This window comes from Hydra vulgaris, chromosome 11 (genome assembly GCF_038396675.1).
Source record: "Hydra vulgaris chromosome 11, alternate assembly HydraT2T_AEP".
In the NCBI taxonomy this organism is placed as follows: domain Eukaryota; kingdom Metazoa; phylum Cnidaria; class Hydrozoa; order Anthoathecata; family Hydridae; genus Hydra; species Hydra vulgaris.
Window position 1 is genome coordinate 41702676 of NC_088930.1, and position 13960 is coordinate 41716635.

At 26.1% G+C, this 13960-nt stretch overlaps 2 protein-coding genes across 2 annotated transcripts in view; one reads left to right on the forward strand and one right to left on the reverse strand.

The window, feature by feature from the left end:
- LOC100197697 (cleavage and polyadenylation specificity factor subunit 2) overlaps positions 1–13960 on the reverse strand; it is a 79482-nt gene that overhangs the window by 48817 nt on the left and 16705 nt on the right. Inside the window, exons 3-4 of the mRNA XM_065808868.1 lie at positions 10431–10536; positions 6654–6783 (exon numbers count right to left, since the gene is read on the reverse strand). Coding sequence (XP_065664940.1) covers positions 6654–6783; positions 10431–10536 — 236 coding nt within the window. The remainder of the gene's footprint in view (positions 1–6653; positions 6784–10430; positions 10537–13960) is intronic.
- Positions 3233–5791, forward strand: LOC136087448 (52 kDa repressor of the inhibitor of the protein kinase-like). The gene is made up of 3 exons (XM_065810223.1): positions 3233–4483; positions 4531–5539; positions 5617–5791. Exons 1-3 carry the CDS (start codon positions 3233–3235, stop codon positions 5781–5783), a joined length of 2427 nt encoding a protein of 808 aa, XP_065666295.1. The 3' UTR covers positions 5784–5791.

Genomic DNA, 13960 nt, shown 5'->3' on the forward strand with positions numbered 1-13960 from the left:
ACAATTTGGTGTAAATATTGCACCTTTATTTGAACAACAAACTAAGTTTTTAATAGAAATGGATGGTTTGGACTGTCGTAGGTAAAGATAATACTGAATTATTTCTTCAACAGTTAATAACTGAATATATGATAGTGTCTTCCTAGTTTTTTTTTAACTGAAAATATTTCTTTGCCTCTATTTCTTATTTTACTTCTTCTTTCATTCTTAAACTTTTATTTTACTTTTTATTTCATTTAAATGAACTATAATAACATAAATCAAGAACTATTTAAACCTATCTTTAAGCTTTGTTAAATCTTATTAATACAGCAGATGTTGAAAACTGAGCATTGTTAATACATTAATGCAATAAAATCACACCGCTGTCATGGAAACAGTTTTGTGTACAGAAATAATGAAAATTATAAATATATAAATAAATTTAAAAAAAAATCAGTCTTGAGTCTTTTAATAACTTTTTTTTTTTAATTTAAAAAGATATATATAAAAAGACTAACATTTGTTTATATCAGCCATTGAGAAAAATATATAGAAAAAAAAAATTTAATTTAGTAACGTTGAAGGGTGGCACAGCACACATGGGTCAAAAAATGTCAAAAAAAGGTAAACAAAAAAGTACTTTTGGGCCATGTGCCATCCTTAAACTTGTTTTAAATTTGGAGAAAAAAAAATCTTACATATAAAACAAAGGTCTGCGCACCTTATAAGCTTTTACTCTAGTTAAAAAAAAAATTTCACCTTAATCTGAACCACCCTAATATATCTATATCTATATCTATATCTATATCTATATCTATATCTATATCTATATCTATATATATATATATATATATATATATATATATATATATATATATATATATATATATATATATATATATATATATATATATATATATATATATATATAAACTTTAATTTTTTAATCTTTCAATCTAAGCAAGAAATAAAAGGAACAAAAAATTATAACTAATTTTTGAAAGAAAAAAAATTAAAAAGTTTAACAAATTCACTTCCAATAAAGCTGCAAATACCCACTAAATAAGTTGGGAGTGAATAGTAGATCCAACAACCTTTACAATTTCTAGCCTCATTAGAAGAACCAGCCTAAATATAACAACAGTATTCAATACAAGGACATATGACAAAACTATAAGAGATTTACCAATGTAGAGAATGAAATCAGAATTGATAAAATGGCACAATATAAAGGAAACCTTAGCCGATTCTAGTTTTGGAATGAATTGCATGGTTTCTATGAGAGATCAGTAGTGGAAAATAATAAGTGAAAACACAAGGACTCAGTAAGTATTTCCACTCATTAATCATTAATAATTATCAAAAATACTGTGATGATTATTAGCAGCTAATGACTGAGATTTGTTTGAGTTAAAATTTACCAGCCACCACAAGCTCCAAGGTGTCACAGAAAGAAGATAAGATTCAAGATCAGGTTTAAACATGCTAGTTCTAAGCAATTAAAATGAGAAGACTTTTGTCAAGGCTGGAAAATATAGTTGCAGGTTTTGCAGGTTTTAAGAAATAGAATTACTCTAAAGTAAGATTATCAAAAAGTTACTAGAAATGAAGGAAAGTGTTTTCCATCAAGGACTTTAATACTGCGGTTGAAAAGGAATGCTTAAATAATTTTAAAACTTTTTTCAGATACACTATATGAATTATATGGAAAAGATTAGTATTCCAGATTTTATGGAAAGCCTTTGTTAAGTGATAATGAGCATTAGGTCTTGCCTGACTGCATTTATCTAATTCACAATAAAACTTTTTTGTTATAGTCAAGTCAGTTCAAACAGGTCAGCAGTAGAACAAGAGAATTAAAATCAGTAAAATGTTAGCCTCAAAAGAAGATACTAGGAGTGTGAGAGACTAGAAGTTTGTTAACTAAAGATTCTGAGACTTGGCTAATCAATAAGAAGAAGACTAATTGGAAGTTAATCAGCAATCTCCAGAGTTTTTAAAACTTGGAATTACAAAAACCATTTTTCAGCAGCCAGGAAAATAGTTTTTCGCAAAAAAGCATGCATCAATTTCTTGCAATGATAAAAAGATTTTGTTCTCCAGTGAGTTGTTCATGTTGAAAAGATGAAAGAAATTATTACAAATAAAAACAACAGCTGTACAAAAAGAAAATCATGGGGTAGAGGGGCCTTAAAACTAACATAAGGCTTAACAACAAGAAGGATATTAGTACATTGCAGCACCTTAATACACAAATACAGAATTTAAACCAGAGTTTTTTTAAATAAAGAAAAAAATTTATAATAAAAAAAAATTTGCAGTAAGGTCTACATTTATTGATTCTATGTATGTCCAAATGTGCTTTACTTTTTTTAGTTTTATCTGACGATTTATAAAATGAATAAAAATATTAAAGTTTAATAATAAAAATAATAGTTTTTTTATGAGATTTTATATCATAATTCAAGATCAATATAAATATTTTTTATGGAATAACAGCTATTGAGTTTATGGTTTTTATAAAGCTAAAAATTTAAAGAATGGAAGCATTTCCAGATATTGCAATTTTCGATCACTTAATTCGAGTATCTTGTGTGTGTGTGTGTGTGTGTGTGTGTGTGTGTGTGTGTGTGTGTGTGTGTGTGTGTGTGTGTGTGTGTATATATATCACAATGAAATAGTCTGTGAGAGATATGTGTATCAGTCTTCTGTTTAAAATATAATGTGAAGGCACAAAATAGCGTCGGCCAGATGGTCATTTTAAGGTTGCTGTATACAATAGAGATAAAAGTTTTTATTTAAATTAAATTCTAGATACAGGGGCGGGTTTAAGGGGGGGGGGCTAAGGGGGTAGTAGCCCCCCCCCCCGTGGGACAATGTTATATATTTTTTAAAACGAATAATAAAATATATCAATGATCTTTATATGCAAAAGTTATGCATAAATGCATATACATAAGTTATGCAACATAACTTCGTTTTAGTTTTATTGAAAAAACGCTTGAATGCTTCTTGCATTTTTGAGTTAATAAGTTTCTTAACCATAATGCATTGCAACTTAGATTGTTATTATAAAGCGGTGTCATATAGTTTGCATTGTAGTTTATTCTTCTGTATTTGTTTATAGCCGTGCTTTTATTTTTGTTTTTTAGTTTTAAATTTAATTTTTTAAATTTTAAGGGATATTTTTAAGTTTTATGTGTTGTATGTCATGTGTTTTGTTTAAAGTTTTACACAAAATTTTTAACAAATGAGCAATGCCAATGGAAATGGTAAAAACCCAGCTAATGCAAAAAGAAAACAAGTCAATATTTCTACATATTTTAACAAGAAACACATTTTATCAGAACAAGTTAATAAAACAGAGAACTTAACCATTCCGATACCGTGCACTTCTCAATTATCTGAAAATGATAAAAACACTGCTTGCAGTATCGAAAAAGATATTTTAGAACCTTTAACTTTTATTGAGGATATTGGATATTATATAAACTCAAAGTCTTTAAATCAGAATACAAGATATAGATTAGTTAAAAAAAAATGGTTGCCTGGATCTGATTTTATTTATCCTTTTTCAACACATGTTAAAAAAGGCAAAGAAGTAAAGCGATACTTAAATCAATCTCACTTAATGAAATTCCCTTGGTTAGTATATTCATCATTAAAATCTGGGTTATTCTGTAAATTTTGTGTACTTTTCCTTGTTAACAATACTGGAGGATTAAGAAATACTGAACCTTTAAAAAAATTAGTCACTGTACCATTAAATACATTTGCTAAACTATTAGGAAAAGATGGCGATCTAGAATCCCACCAAAATAATTTATATCACAAAAATGCAATTTTACAAGCTAATGAGTTTTTAATCCGTTATGAACAGCCAGAAAGAGAAGTTCTAAACTTGATTGACAGCGAAAGAAAGAGGCAAATAGTTGAAAATAGAGAAAGAATTACTCCTATTATTGAGTCAATAATTTTTTTAGCTAGACAAAACATTCCTTTAAGAGGGCATAGGGATGATGGAGAATTATTAATTAATTCTAGTTCAAAAACATCCGTTATCAATGAAGGGAACTTTAGAGAACTTTTAAGATTCCGAATAAAATCTGGTGATAAGATATTAGAAAATCATCTTAACACAACTCATGCCAAAGCTACATATATAAGTAATACTATTCAAGAAGAATTAATAGAATGCTGCAAAGAAGAAATTATTTATAAAATATTGACAGATATTCAATGTAATAAGTTTTATAGTATTTTATTAGACGAAACTACAGATGTATCACATTCATCTCAAATGACACTAATTTTAAGATATATTTTTGATGAAAAAATAAAAGAAGATTTTGTTTCATTCATAAATTGTCACACATACTTTTATAATAAGCAAAAGTCAAACCAGGAGGAACATATCAATCATAGTGAAGAATGTGTAGAAAATTATGAAAGCACTATTATTGAACCAAAACTCACAGGTGAAGTTCTTGGAAAAATAGTCGTTAATATTCTAAAAAGTTTAAATTTAAACTTGAAACACTGTGTTAGAATTGCAACAGATGGTTGCTCTATTATGACATCCACAGTTCGTGGTGCTGTTATATTCAATCAAATATATATTCAATATTCAATCAAAAATATATTCAATATATTCAATCAAATGCAACTCCAAATGCAGTTTATAGTCCATGTACGAATCATTGTTTAAATTTATCAATTTCTAAATCATCTAGTGTCATGGAAATTAGAGACTCTATTGGTATTATTAAAGAAACTGTTAAGTTTTTTAATATGTCAGCCAAAAGAAATCATGTTCTTAAAATAGTTTTTGGTAAAGAAAAAAATTTAATGAGTTTATGTGAAACAAGATGGATTGAAAGACACGATAGTGTTTTAATATTTAAGAATTCTCTACACTATATCATTAAATCTCTGAACCTTATAACTGAATGGCAAGATAATGATTCATCAGTAAAAGGTTATTCTCTTTTAAATTCATTAACTACATGTCAATTTATAATATCATTATTTATACTATCAGATTTACTCAACTTAACGTCACCTGCAAGTAAACTACTTCAAAGTGTTCAAAAAGACCTGCATTTTGCAGAAGATTGCTTTAAGGATATTATAAATATTATGGAAAATAGGCGGTCTACTTGTTATATAAATTTTAAAACAATATTTATAGAAAGTAAACAACTTATGGAAAAATTGGATGTGGAAGTAAAGTTACCTCGTATTACTAAGCATCAAATACACAGACCAAATATAAATACTTTAACCGTAGAAGAATACTTTAGAATTTCTGTTTATAATCCACTGTATGATCATGTCCTTGCTGATTTAAAAGATAGATATTTAAGTAAGAAAAATTTAACTGTTTATAAATTATTACTTCTTATACCAAGCCTCGTTGTTGCTATCAAGTTGCATGATATGAATAATATTGCAGACATTGTTGCTAAAGAATACTCATTTATTTGCATAGAAAAACGACAGTTTTCTTCTGAACTTGATTTGTGGATTACAAAATGGACCAGAGTTAAAAATGAAGGTAAATATTAAAACTATTAATAATTTATTTCAGGCTAAATTATCTAAATTATAAGAATTTAATCTCTTAATTTCAAGGAGGTTATTTACCATCTACAGTCATTGATGGTTTGGATTATTGTCCAGATATATTGTTCCCAAGTATTAAAACAATACTTTTAATTATTGGTTGTCTGCCCATTAGCATTGCATCAGCTGAAAGAAGTTTTTCTTCTTTGCGAAGGTATATCTACATTCAAAATTAAAATATCAAATTAATAACCAAATAATCTTGTTTTTAACTAAAATGATTTAAATCTGAGTCATGATAGATTGAATGGTTTAGCTTTACTTTATGTTCATCGGGACAAAGAAGTGTTAACAGACAGCGTTATTGAACGGTTTTCAAAAGTGAAAAAAAGAAACATTGAATTTATATTGTAATGTTCAGAAAAACGTTTTAGTTATTACTTATGTTTCTTTTTAAAAATGGTTTCCGGTAAAAATTGACATCAATTAAACTTTAGTTGGTAACAAATAAGAAATTAATAAACAAGCGGTTTTAAAAAGCTTGGCATGGGTAAGAAAAGTTATTAAGCACGCATTAGGTTCTCTCCTATATTAAGCACGCGAGAGAATGAGTAGAACCATTAAGAGTAGTCCATAATTTACGTCAACCAACTTTAACAAATTTTACCCCCATCGTAATGCTTTTGTAACAAGATCCGTAGTTTAAAGACAACCCTTTATGTGAATTAATATGTTAGAGACAAATACGATTAAATAGACGTAAAATACGACTAGGTAAATTTTTTAAACTTTAGCCCCCCCCTTGGTAAGTGACCAAACCCGCCCCTGTCTAGATAGAATAATAAAAGTAAAAAGGGCAAAAAAATACAAAACATTTTATACAAGTATTAAACAAAATAATTAAAACAAAAAAAGAAAGACAAACATTTTATTTAAATTCTAAATAAAAATAGTTAAAAAAAATTCATAAAATAAATAAAAAATTTATAAAATAAATTAAAATTCATAAAAAAAAAATAAAAAAAAAGAATTAAGAAAAAGAAAAAATGAATTATATACGCTAAACATATATACACTAAACATTACGATAAAGAAATAAAACATACATTTCTTTTTTATGATTATAATCTACAGCATAGATTATATCTTCCTCACCCTCCTTCATTATTTTCCACATAGTACCACCAATCATGTGACCAGCAGCATATGGAGTAATACTTAAACCATGACCGCGACCTAGTCCATGAAAACTTGGGTTAAACTTAGATAAATAAACTTTATTTAAATTACACAAAGCATAAAATAAACATCTTGCATAATATATACTTAATTTGTATTGCATTATATACTCAATATGTATGTATGTATGTTAGGGATGTGACTTTTTGGTAAATTTTTGGTATCTCTAGTTTCCAATATAAAAAAAGACGAACTTTGGTTTGAAAGTAACTGAAAACTCATTGGTTTTATTTAATTTTTGAAAAAGGTCACCCTCCATGACACTTGATTACACACTGGCTCCCATATATCAGTGAATTTTTTTTTCTTCAAAAGTATATCAACCTGGGTATATACATACATGCATACATACATACATACATACATACATACATACATACATACATACATACATACATACATATATATATATATATATATATATATATATATATATATATATATATATATATATATATATATATATATATAGGCAATTTCATTTTTAACTTACGTTACATGCGCAATAACTTTATTAAATATTTGCCTATTTCAACTATAAATTAAACTTTTAGTTATTTTGTATGAAAGCTGTTAGTCTAAAGAATAAAATAGGCTAAAAATTTTTGAGTCTGGTCAAAAGAGGGCGAACTTATTACAGAAAATGCCACTTAACTTACATTAGACATAAAACAAGGTAAAAAAATTGTTTCAACTTTTAGGTCAAATTTCTGCAAATCAGTAAAACGGTTTGTGTTTGAAACTTTCACAAGATGTTGAAAATTCTATACCAATTTAAAAAATACATAAAAATTTATCAGAGGTGACTGGCTAAGGAAAATAAACTGGTTTTTTTGATACTATGTATTCAACTTACATTACCGAGCAATTATTATAGTGGATTTTTTTTATATCTATTATAATGATTTAGAGTTACATAACAAAAAAGTTGCAAAAGTATTGAACTCATTCATTAAAAATAATTAACAAAGGAAATTATAAAAAACTGGTGGCACTTTTCCTTAGTGATTTTTCATAACATTTTTGAAAGTTATCAAATCAAATACAATTTCTTCCGCAATACTAAGAGCAACTTTGAAAAATTATTTTAGTATTACAACTTTATTAATACTTATTTGAGTTGTTTAAATAAAAAAACTTTGGTTTGTTGAAGATTTTACTTAGACTTCTTACGTTTATGCAAATTGCCTAATTTTCATTAGGTTAAACTTTTAAAATGCTGCAAAGTATTTACATTTAAATCTTTTAAAATATTTTATCCATAAAAACTTCTATCACAGTTCAGGAGGGAGAAGGGTTCAGGTATAAGGATCGTTTGTGACATCAGGGAATGGGCTAAGAATTGACAAATATAGGATGAATAATTTTAATTAACATAAAAAAAGATTTTTTTCTAAATTCTCCTAATATAATAAGTTTCAGCTGGAACCAATGCGACAAAATAAGAATTACTTAATGATGTAATTCATTTTGTTAACAAAAAAGCGCCAGAACTTTAGTAAATGCATGTAGTTTTAACTTACGTTACACAAATTTGAAATAAAAATGTGCTTGAACTTTGCATTGTTATTCAAAACTTTAAATGTAAAAACATAATATTTAATATTCTTTTGTATATATTATTAAAAAACTTAAGTTTTTAAAGTAAGTTTTGGAAAAAACAAAACTTTATCATGTTTTTGTTAACTTACGTTACATGAAAATTGCAAAAGTTCTTTCGTTATTTTCGTGAAATATATATTTTTTATAAAGTATAAAATCTGACCAACAACAATTTGAACTTGTTAACCCCAACTTCAAGCTAAATTAATTTGGATTATGCAAATAAATTTATGGTTAAAATAACATTTTATAACGAACGTTTTTAATCATAAGACAATGAGAAAAGCCGTAACTTCGGAAACATAAAAATGACTTAAATTAATTAATTTTAGTACTAAAGATATATTTTATATAAACTTTTATGTTTCTATATTAATATTCATTTGCTAAAAGTTGACAAAAAAGTGAATAATATTTGACTACTTTTTCAATTTCCGCCGTGAAATGTGTGTATATATATATATATATATATATATATATATATATATATATATATATATATATATATATATATATATATACACATATATATATATATATATTATAAATGATGACATCTTGTAAGAGAGTTGAATAAATTTAATATATGAACATCAATAATTACGAATTCTCTCAATACTAATTTTTTTATTGTATCTAAGAAATTTTTGTTAGATTATTGATACTAGCATCTTCAGCTTTAATTACAAATTATTAATTAAATTAAATTACAAACAAACAGAAACGTCACTTTTTAATGGCTTCTTTAAAGTTCACTTTAATTGGGCTTCTTTAATATTACGTAGGTATAAAAAATATGGCATCCAGAATTGCAATTTTACATATTGACCATCATCTAAATTCATACCTCCATTTTTAGGTCTGCATTTGTTGAACTGAATTTCGATTGCCTCTCGAACATTTCTTTCAAATTTTTTGGGTTCTACTTTTAACATCTTTACTTGATCCCATTTTATACTACACGAACATTTAATTTTATGATGCCCAATTGCAGATTGTTCTAATTTTTCTTCCAAAACATTTTTTTGATGTTGTTTTGTTCTTGTTGCTATTTTCATTTTTGTTTTGCCGATGTGGAGGTATGAATTTAGATGATGGTCAATATGTAAAAACGCAATTCTGGATGACATATTTTTTATACCTAAGTAATATTAAAGAAGCCAAATTAAAGCGAACTTTAAAGAAGCCATTAAAAAGTGACGTTACCGTTTGTTTGTAATTTAATTTAATTAATAATTTGTAATTAAAGCTGAAGATGCTAGTATCAATAATCTAGCGAAAATTTCTTAGATAAAATAAAAAAATTAGTATTGAGAGAACTCGTATTTATTGATGTTCATATATTAAATATATATTTATATATATATATATATATATATATATATATATATATATATATATATATATATATATATATATGTATATATATATATATATATATGTATATATATATATATATATACATATATATCAATATCCTTGTGTTGTTAGATCAGCACTACCCTAATATATTTTGCATTTTTTGGATATAAGTCATAATTTTTAAACACCTAATGTTTAAAAATGCTGACTTAAATCCAAGCATCTTTTTAGAAAAAGAAGAAATTAAAAAAAATAAAGTTTTTTTTACTATAATAAAAATCTATCTAGCCTAAATGCTTCAGTGCAAACTTGCCTAAATCCAAACCCTTAGTCAAAGTTTGCTCTGAAGCCCCTGCATCTCCCTTTTTTAGTGTGACATCATCAATGACGTTTTATGCTAAGCAAAGATATTTGTATAAATATACATTAATATTTTGAACTTATTAGTTAAACCTAATTTTTTAAATAATCTTAGCATCGAGTAGTAAAACATAAAACACTGCCAGTCTACTTTTTTTAACTTATTACAAAACTTTAAATATTTTTTGACTATTTTTAAATTCATAATAGCCTAAAACACCTTGAAGAAAGCTCAGTGGTGTGTGTGGTGCCAGTTGATTTTTTCTTGGTTTTTACAAACATTTGCTTCTCTTTTGTTGAAACAACAAAAAAGAACTTACCTTTTAAACTAACATGTTGGGAATACTTTAGTTGAATAATCTTATCAAATGCGGCATCAACTTCATCCAAAGTATAATGTGAGAAATCTTGATTGTTCACGTGAGACTAAAAATAAAATCTTTGTTCTACTGTTTTTATAAGCATTAAATTTTTTCAATGTATTCCTTGTTGGAAATTTGGGACTTAAGTCAACAAATATTACATTTAAATATTTAAACCAACAAACATGGTTTTAAACACATAATAATGTTTGAAAAAATTTCAAAGATAACCTAATATAAATGGTAATCTAGAAAATAAAAATTGGTAGTTGGAGCCACCAATTTTACCACTAACTTCACTAAAATCAAGTATTCAAATATGGTATCTAATTTTATTATAGTATTGAATTGACATCTCTCATATAAAAATATTAGTGAAAATTTAATTAAAATAATAATATTAACCTATATTTACTCATATTACTATATTTACACATATAAGTTTTACAAAAAAAAAAGAAAGAATGTATATATATATATATATATATATATATATATATATATATATATATATATATATATATATATATATATATATATATATATATATAATATATATATATATATATATATATAAAATCTTTGAGCGTAGCGTTTAGAATGAGGAAGTAGTTAATATTTTGAAAAACATCTTTTTTATTTTTATATTTTCTTTTTTTAGGTGCCCCAAGAAGTCCTAACGGTCTTGTCACAGAGCATCGCAGAAGTGCATTTAACCAGGAAGTTCACGCCTCCTTTCTTACCGTGACGCGAAAATATGTCCAGAGCTCGTTTCGAACCTGGATCTCCTGCTTATAAAGCAAGCGTTCTAACCACTGCGCCACGGCTGCCTTAAAAATACCAACAATTCTAGTGTTGGTATTTTTATATAATTCAAGACAATGAATAAATTAATTAAAAATAAATAATTAAAACATATTTTTCATAAAAACTAAGTTAATATGTTTATTTAAAATTAAAAATAGTCCTTTTTTATTTTAAAAAATTAGGTTGAAAAAATAATTAGTAAAAAATTTGGATTTTATGTCGAGCCATTATGTTTCTAACCAGCTTGACTTTATATCTAGTAATTAAACAGATAAATTTTCAGGCTTGGAAAAGAATGGCGTGCAAATGAACACTATTTCTGACCATGCAAATGATTTTTTTTGTTGACAACTTAACCACTACTGTTTAGATGTCTTGATTTCAGAAATGTGCTGAAAAAAAACCACTAAGATAAACTTAAACTAGGAAAAAAAACTTAAGAAAAAAGGAAACAATTCCCTATGAAAAAAAAAAAAAAAAAAGCTTTAAAATGAAACTCAAAAAACTTAAACTTGAAGCAAAAATTACTTTTTGTAACATTTTTAATTGCATTATAAATAAATACCTTCAAAACTTATCTTGCGAAATATTTTGTTAAAGTTACGCAAAACGCTGTAACAAATTATTTATACTAATTGTTTAATAAATGAACAAATAATATTTAAATTATTGAAAAGTAAAACTAAGTTATTGCTAAGAAAAAAATAGAATATTTTTAAATATATAAGCATTTAAAAAAACAATTTTCGTAGTCTTTTTAAAATAGTAATTTTTAATCATTTCATGTTATAATTAGTAAGGCAAGTTTAAATAAACAGTGCTCAGTTTCTCCACATTCACCATTATGTGTTTCTGATCACAGTTTGATCACTCTAAAACTACTATTTCATTCTTCTTCATCATCTGAATCCCCCTATCATTGTACCTCTTACAATTACCTTAAAGCTGACTGGGACTCTTTCTGTGATTTTCTTTGTGATGGCCCTTGGGTAGAAATCTTTCGTCTTCCTGTTGACAAATGTGCTTCTTACATGACTTTGTGGATTCAGGCTGGCATAGAATCTTTTATTCCCTCTCGACAATTCCAGGTCAAGCCTCACTCTTCTCCATAGTTTTCCTCTTATTGTGCTGCTGCAATTGCCAATCGAAACTGTTACTTCAATATCTATAAGCAAAACAACTCTCCAAAAAACAGACGCAGTGGGCCAAACAGTGGACTTTGCTTAAAAATCAATGTTACCAAAATAAATTTAAGTTAGTTGTTATTGAAAGCCAAATAAACTTCATGTTCATAAAAAAAAAAGCATAATTTGTTCAGGAAGTATACAAATTTGAATAATGTAAACTTGTTGCAAAAAATATGTAATAGGTATAAATGATACATAAAAGTCATTTTTGGCATTATATAAGAAAAAATGTCACTATATAAGCAGTGCTAATGCGATAATTGTATGTAGAAACAATCTTAGACTGCAGTTTATGGAAATGTGAATGTGAATTTTAGTTGTGTGAAATGTGTTGTGTTAAATGTGAATTTTAGTTGTTTCATTAGGTATAACATGTAAAAAAAATTTTATGCTATAATCTATGATGTTAATCATAGATTATAGCATAAAATTTTTTTTACATGTTATACCTAATGAAACAACTAAAATTTAGCAAAATTTTAGTGTTTTTTAACTAATTTTTTATCAGAAAAAATAATTTATCTCAAAAAGTGCTAAGTTGGCACTAGTAAACCCATATATTTTAAAACTCCTATAACAAAGAGGAGTAAGATGTTTTTTAACTAAATTGTGCCAACTTAGGACTTTTTAAAAAAAATGAAAAAGAATGACCTTACCCCTTTAATTAAACTTTTTGTAAAATATATTTAAAAATATTTATGTAAATAGTTTTACATTATTTTGTACATATTTTGAAATGGGGAAGATGTGTTCAGTAAAAGTGTATGTCTAGAAATTAAAAAAAGGATTAAGTCCAATTTTGATAAACACCTCCCCCCCCAGCCCTCTTTCTATTGAACATTTTTTTTGACTAAATTTAATCAGTTAGTACCACCATTAATTAAAAAAAATACTGCAGCATCGAAATCTGTTTTAAAATGAACAAATTGCAAGAGTTAAAATCAAAACTGAAGGCTTTGTGGTGTATATATGTTGTGGTGTATATATGTTGTGGTGTATATATGTTGCGGTGTATATATGTTGTGGTGTATATAGTAATAATATTTTTACTTTTCATGTGAACTTGTTTATATTTTGAATTATATTATTTAAAGTTTAAATCATTTTGTTTAAATAATTAGACAATGAATCAACAAAAATATTTATATTTTTAGTTTAATAAAAATGAAGCTTACTGAATTATTTGAAATTTTCATTGCTGAGGAAAATAAACAATCAAAAACTATTTCTGCAAACATAATAGGTTGTATACTAGATAATTGCTAAGACAATTGGCTCTGATAAATTGACATTTGCACAAAAAACAATAGTTCAGAATAGCTTGTAAAGATTTGCATCTGAAGAAAAGCCAACTTAAAAAAATGGGCTATGCTGGCTTATAATTCAAGGCTGGTAAAGGAAACCTTGCTTGAAGAGTATGTTAAAGAATATCTCTTTCAATAAGTTTCCAATAGAAACAATGTCAATTTAAACAGTTTGTGCTTGTGTTGTTAG

Excerpts from the sequence above, each read along its gene's own strand:
- LOC136087448 (XM_065810223.1), top strand. The coding sequence starts at position 3,233 with ATGAGCAATGCCAATGGAAATGGTAAAAACCCAGCTAATGCAAAAAGA. Across the intron at positions 4,484-4,530 it reads AAGTTCTTGGAAAAATAGTC|AATTGCAACAGATGGTTGCT; the intron begins GTTAATATTCTA and ends ACACTGTGTTAG. Across the intron at positions 5,540-5,616 it reads GACCAGAGTTAAAAATGAAG|GAGGTTATTTACCATCTACA; the intron begins GTAAATATTAAA and ends CTTAATTTCAAG.